Source organism: Calonectris borealis, chromosome 23 (assembly GCF_964195595.1).
Source record: "Calonectris borealis chromosome 23, bCalBor7.hap1.2, whole genome shotgun sequence".
Lineage (NCBI taxonomy): Eukaryota > Metazoa > Chordata > Aves > Procellariiformes > Procellariidae > Calonectris > Calonectris borealis.
The window spans coordinates 6,247,532-6,254,084 of NC_134334.1; the positions used below are offsets into that span (position 1 = coordinate 6,247,532).

The following is a 6,553-nucleotide window of genomic DNA, read 5'->3' on the forward strand; positions in this document are numbered from 1 at the left end:
CTGATTCCTTAGGGACAGATGGAGGCCTCGTTTCTTCTGTGGGGCAGAGAATTGGCAGCGAATGTTAACTAGCAACTTTGTCAGCTGCATTAAAGGCTGGGGTGAATAAAGCTGCATGTGTGACAGTGTGCAGAGGTAATGGAGAGGAAAGAGTTAAATTCTGAACTGGTTCTGGTCTTTCCTGGGTCAGAACCAAGGCTGAGCTCACAGCAGAGCTACAGTAACAGATGACCTGGAGGGTGATCTGTCAGGGCTGGGCTGTGTAGGAGCCTTCCTGGACCTCCTCTGTGCCTTGTATGAATTCCCACTATGTTTTAAGTGCACCTCTGCCTGCTGCTGCTCTGCAAACCCACTGCCCATCAAGTGCTTCTGACAGGTTCAGGCTGCTGGGTCAGGGAACAGAGCGTGTACCTCTTTCTGGGAGACTCGTGGTATTATACAAGACACAATCACTCCTGTTTTTTGGATAGGACTGGTTGACATTGCTCCACATAACTGAACAAAAAAGCATGCTTAAGGACAGGACACAAATACCCAGCACACAAGGGAAGATCCACACACAATTGTGTCATTTTATTATGTTTGCCTGGACTCTGGCTCGGCATGGCTGAGGTTTGGAAGGCCAATGTGCCCAGGCATCCAGGTGCAGCAGTGCAGAAAGCCCGATGAAGCAGAGTGTGCACAAAGTAGCTCAGAAGCTCTCTCCTTTGGCTACAGGTAATAGTAGTACGCTGCATTTGTAATGGTGCACTTTGATGCAAAGTGGCATTCAAGTATGTATGCGCTGGCTGCCCAGGAAGGGAAGACAGACGGACACAAAAATGTAAGTGCCTATCTCTCTAAGCAACACCAGCTCAATGAAGGGGATGCTCTTCCGAGAGGACTGACTAGCAGGGACAGGCTTGGCTCAGGGAAGCTTAGGTGTCTTTGTTCAGGATGGTGGCTCACAGCCCTGAGTGATATCGAGAGGCACTAGTGGGAGTACGTACCAAGTGCTGCCTTGTCAGTGAGCATATGGAGTGGAGGCAGACATGTACTTTTTGCAGACAGCGTTAGTAGCAGGAAGAACTGAGATCAAGTGGGCTAACAACAGCTTTCTCTGTGAAGAATATCTCCTGCCTGCAGAGTCGTATTGGATGCCCAGGGTGCTTGTTGCATGAAGCGTGCGGAGGCCAGGAAGGGGTACATGAGTGTGTTTTCATTTGTTCCTGGACGCCCTCCTCAATTTGCTTCTAACCCATTTCCCTAAGACCTTGTCATCTCTCTCCCAGCAATTACTCTCAGTTGTTGTCTGTTTGAGGGAGCCAAATGAAGTCCCAGGGTTGGACACCAGAGAGGTTTCAGCTCCCAACACCTTCTTTGATAAATGGATGCTGGGAACAGTGTAACAAAAAAGGATCCAATCCCTATTACTTTGCATTATTGTCACTAAAAATTAAGTACTTGGCAGCCAAGCTAGAGCTCCTGTGAGGCAAGCAATGACATCTATTGTTTGTAAATGGGAGAAGCTAAGGTTCTCACTGCAGGACATGGAAGCAGTTGGTGACAGAGATGTGACAGGGCTCTGGGTTTCCCTGGTATGTTCTCAGCCACAAAGTCTACGCTTTTCTTCCTCTTTTTCCACTCTAACTTCCAGAAAATATGCCCAAAGTACCGCTTAAAGTTAAGGGGTGCCCAAGTCTGGGAAGCAGGCAGGAGGGGTGTGTAGCTTGGGCTGGGTGCTAGTGGTTAGTGGCTTAGGAGAGAAGTAAGGTCTGGAGGATTTTTAGGTGATCTCATGTCTGACGGAGAACATCGGTGCAAGCGGTGAGGCTGAGTCTAATGTGGTGCATTCACAAATCTATTCGCATTCTTTGCATAGTCCCCTTGAGGAAAGATGGATGGTGGCCCCTGGCATCTTGCACACACATTCATACACAAAAGGTGGTACGCTCTACAGCCTGGAAGCAGCACCATGCAGAAACCATCCAAAGGCCATGGGATGCCCTGAGGGAAGTCAGCTCCAGCATGCAGGTCCCAGCTCAGGCTATGGCTCCACTGTCACACTGCTGTTGGTAACACGTACGCCATACCATCCCTTCCAGAATAGTGTGTCCTGGCCACCGTGTTCGAAGCGGACAAAGCGGACCCCAGGCCCGTAGTTGGAAAAGGTGTGGGAGATCTTTGGGACGAGAGACAAAACGGTTGTTGGTAAGCATCAAACCACCATGCACCCTTCTTTAGTGCACAGAGCCTTCAACCCCACCTGCCCGAGTCATACCTACCAGGTTGGGTAACAATGAGGACATTTACAGTGGGAGTTACTGGGAGGAGCTTTGATCCCATTGTTGTTCAGAGGCCATTGAACCTCTCCCAGTCGGGTACCTCCTTCATCTTACACCTGCAGTAGCGGCTCAGCAAGTTTCCAAGTTTTATGTAAGGTAACCTTCCAGTATAATCCCTTTGTTCAATCACAGGGTCATGGTTCCACAGAACACATGACAGAGCCGCCTCCTCCTCCTCCAGGAGAACCCTCCTGCTTCTCTCTGCTTGAAAATATTCCCGATTCATGCAGGTTGGGTGTCACCTGCTGAGTCCACAGCTGTAACTCACCTCAGTCCAGTTGGCGTCGTTTTCCTGTGGGATGGCAATAGTCTCACTTCTGTACTCAGCCAGAACATCCTCATTCTCTGACAGCAGCTTCACACAGAGCTCATAGAGGCAGCCGGCATCACTGCGTCCTGCATACCTGCAAGGAGATCCAAGCTGCTTGTCTTACCTGTGTGAACTCGGCAAACAGCCAGAGCACGCAACTGCATCTGGCTGAATGCGGGCTCGACCAATCTCATCAAGTTACCGGGGCCGTGGTTTGAGGTGGAAATATGTAATGGTTCTGACCCCAACCCACCACCTCCCCTCGTTCACAGCAGGAACCTGGTCTTTAGAGGCCGTATGCAACAAGAGTTTGAAGCTTGTGGGAGCTGCCGGTGGCTCTGTAAGCCGGGACTGAGCCCTGTTCCGCATCTAGGGCATCAGTGCAGGTATAAGCCCTCCCTGCCCTTCCTTCTCTTTCTTGACTCTGCCTGCTTTCTGAGGCACCCTTGCTACTTACCAGTCTTTTACCACAAGTTTAGGCTGGGTTGTGTCCATCAGCTCTTCCCAGTAGCCCTCAGCCCTAAGGTCAACGACCTGAGCCTTTCGACACCACCTGAAATGCGAGATGTTAATTGGTATCACAGTCTCTCCTGGGACTGGGGGAACTAAAAATGTCCCCTTCCCTGAATAAGAGAAGAAAGCAGCCTTACTCATAAGATGTAACAAAGTATTTATGGACTTCTTCACTAGGGAATTCTTTTCCAAAGTCCCCAGGGAGCTCTTCAATTTTCCAGCCATCACCTCCATTCTCTACCTCTCCCCAGTGCTGCAAGTCTTCTGCAAATGGCAGAAAAGAGACTTGGATGAGTTTTGACTTCTGTGGGCCTGGGGAACCTGACCTCCTCCCACTGGAACCTTTCTCTGGCTTGTGAAAGGTATGCTGTTAGGTGCAACACTGATTTTGTATGTAGACTATGGAGATGTTTGTTAACTAGAGGTCAGGCAAAAACCTTTAGTCTGGTTGAACATAGTATTAACAAACTTTAACATTCCCCACCAAAATGGCTATGTACACGTGGGTTTGTTTAAGAAAGTACTCCGGTGAAATTATTTAAGTATTCTGAACTGTGTGTCAGCACTTTCAGTGTCATAACATAGGAACAGCCCAGGGAGAAATGCTGATTGCTTTATTTCTAAATTTTCCAAATTGCTAAGTGGTATTTCTAGAAGCAGTATGGCCCTAAACATTGGGCTTTTCTGGTCTTAGCCAGAGGGAATGTGGATGTTGGAAAAGCTTGCAGAAAAATAATCTGTAAACAAAATGGAGAAGCTGTGTTGATATTGCTTTGGTCTATGATGTGTGAAATGTACTTGTTGCTGCTTGGGTTATGAGGCTTGGTTACTGCTGCTTATTGCTAAGCATCTTGTAGATTTGGCAAGCGAAGTTCATAGATTATCAGAGTAATAGCAAATGGGATACGTGAACAGCTCTGTAATGTGGGCTGTAGTAAGGAGGGTACAAACAAGATTTGCCTGAGCTGCTTCAAGGAAGGAAGGCTGAAGTGCCTGGTGAGCTAAGGGCAGACTAGCTCCTGAGCGGTGAAAGCCTTGATTTTTTTCCTGTCATAGTTTGGCAAGAAGCAATCTGGAAACCCAGATGCCACTACCATTATTGCACTGGACAGGGGTTCTGCAAAGGACATTTTTGTCTCTCAAATGTGATTCTGATCCCTGCAGGGGCTTATATAAAGTTGATGTCAAGTAGAGCCCTTTGCAAAGGCTGATTTTCAAAGGCCTTCATGCCCCTTGAATGATTTGACTGCATGCATTAAATGATTTGACCCCGGCAAGAAGAAAATGCTGCAACCTGATGGCAACTAAAATCTTTTTTCAAAGACTGGAGATGGCCATTTCCCAGTGACTGGTTATCTCTTTGAATCTTAGGGCTTGTTATGCTTGTCTCTCACCTTCACCACATGGGTTCTTGATGAGATTCTTCCTTTTCTTACTCAGGAAGTAGAAGTTTTGCCAGTTCTCTGCATTCTCCTGTGACTCTGCTCCAGTGAGGCCTTCCTGCTGACACTTCAGGATCCAAAGCGCAGCTCCATCGATCAGGTTCTTCCACTGGCAGCAGACCAGGCGGCACGCCAGCACCAAATCCACCGCAGGTATGGAAGCCAGGATTCTGATCAGGACTGCTTCAGGGAGGGACTCCATCCTTGGGCCAGGCTGGATGGAACTTTCTGAGAAAGAAGGGGGAAAGGAGTGGTGACACAGTGGTCCTTCAGACATGGGGTTCCCCACCCTCAGTGATGTCGAACACTGATGCTTTAGAAAAAAGGCACAATAAGCATGTTATCCGAAAGCATGATTTTGGGGGCATAGATTGCTTCCTAACCTCAAGGCCTCCTGTCCCCTATTAAGTTAATACCCTGAAGCATATGAGCAGATTAGTATTTTATGTTCCAAGTGTAAGTAGTTGACATTGCAGTTGCGGACAGTTTCCCAGGCTAGAATTAGTCCTTCCAGAAATCTCTGCTGCTGCCAAAATCAGCTTCTTAGTAATGACCTTCTCTGCAGAGGGAAGCATCTGGGTGTTTGTTCTGCCTTTAAGAACATCACTGGTAACAAATGCTGCAGAGCAGTACCTAAATATCAGTGGTGAGCATCTTGCCAAGCATACTTGTAGTGGTTCGCTCTATATCTGAAAGGCTTTCTTTCCCTCAAGGGGCTGGCACTTAATCTCCTTAGTCATGAGCCTGTAGAAAGTATAGGTCTGAGGATAACTGAAAATAACCCAGTTGATATTCTCTAATATTCCTTTTTCTATGTCCTTATAACCTGAGCAATTAAGTCAAAGTGTGTGCTTTAACTTCATGTGCTAATTCTGCACTCTGACTCCCAACAGCTCTCTGCTGCCCCGAGTTCTAGGGCCGGGTGCTGCAGGAATAAGGAAAGATGAGTGTGCAGATTGAGAGCCCCATGTCATCAGTGTGGGTTGCGCTGTGACACAGCTTTTATCTCAGCTGGGTCCTGATGCTGGAGAAGCTGCTGAGACTGCAGCGAACTGCACTGGTGCAGCCAAACTCCTCAGGAGTGAGTCATTAAGCCTAGGAGAGCACTAGGAACAAAGCAGGTGAAATATCCTGACATGCTACTTGATGAAATGTGGCAGTGCCAGATCTGGTGAGGGAGGGAAGAAATAAGGAGTCACTACTGTAACAGCATCCTAGATCTAGATGCTCCAGGTGCAGAGCTATCATGTGTCCTCTATCGGCACTGCAGACCGCAGGAGGAAACTGTCATTTAAAATTCCCTGGCTTTTATGGGGGTAGCATTGGGGATTTCCTGGGTTTCCCCCCCCCCCCCTTTCCGACCCTCAACCATAGTCCTGAAGGGTAAATTTTTTTTTTTTTTTTTAAAAGAAGAAAGAGGGATCCTGCTGGTTTCATCTCCTGCAGGAATTTCACGTGCCTCGCCCGCTCTGCCTGGTGACGGAGCGTCACCGCTCTCCTTGCTTAGCAAGGACTCCCCACGCGCTCAGGGAAGGGGTGCAGGTCCCTGCCTGACTTTTCCACTCCGACCCACAGTATCCTAAAACTGGACTGACAGCGGCAGACCCCCCGCGGCAGCTCCCACCCCTTGCCGTGCTTGGGGCGCGCCCTGCTTCCCCATCTGCCCCCACCTAACCCCCTTTCCCCTCCGCCCTCCCGCCCGTGCTGGGAGACAGCCTGGGAGAAACCTGCGGGGTCTCAGCGCGCTGCCCCGCGGCCCGGGGTGCCCCCTCCCGGCAGGGCTGGCCCGGGGGAGGCCAGCCGGCGGTGCCGGGCGCTCCTACCTTAGGCGCTGGGTCCGTGGCGGGCCGGGCCGGGGCGGGCCGGGCCGCCCTGATAAAGGGCAGTGTCCGCGGGGCGGGGGGGCCGCGGCCCCGCTCGGCGCCGCCTCCCTGCCCCGCTGCCCGCCCCGCGCTCCGCCCGCT

The 6,553-nt window shown here is 50.0% G+C and overlaps 1 protein-coding gene across 2 annotated transcripts; it reads right to left on the reverse strand.

Annotated features, from left to right (window-relative positions):
- Positions 1–547: 547 nt before the first annotated feature.
- On the reverse strand, positions 548–6,526 carry FBXO2 (F-box protein 2). Of its 2 annotated transcripts, XM_075172492.1 has the most exons (6): positions 6,413–6,526; positions 4,542–4,817; positions 3,285–3,411; positions 3,092–3,187; positions 2,593–2,728; positions 548–2,161 (listed from the first exon to the last, which is right to left on the reverse strand). In XM_075172492.1, the coding sequence occupies exons 2-6, from the start codon at positions 4,789–4,791 to the stop codon at positions 2,027–2,029; spliced, it is 744 nt and encodes a 247-aa protein (XP_075028593.1). In that variant the 5' UTR covers positions 4,792–4,817; positions 6,413–6,526; the 3' UTR covers positions 548–2,026. The 2 variants fall into 2 exon arrangements, with proteins under 2 accessions (XP_075028593.1, XP_075028592.1); XM_075172491.1 differs by lacking the exon at positions 6,413–6,526 and having other exon boundaries at positions 4,542–4,836.
- Between the last annotated feature and the right edge of the window lie 27 nt (positions 6,527–6,553).

Bases quoted from the DNA above. Each gene is read 5' to 3' on its own strand.
- FBXO2 (XM_075172492.1), bottom strand. From the start codon at position 4,791: ATGGAGTCCCTCCCTGAAGCAGTCCTGATCAGAATCCTGGCTTCCATA. The intron at 3,188-3,284 runs GTAAGGCTGCTT...CTCGCATTTCAG, and splicing joins TACTTTGTTACATCTTATGA to GTGGTGTCGAAAGGCTCAGG. The intron at 2,162-2,592 runs GTGAGTTACAGC...CTCGTCCCAAAG, and splicing joins ACGACGCCAACTGGACTGAG to ATCTCCCACACCTTTTCCAA.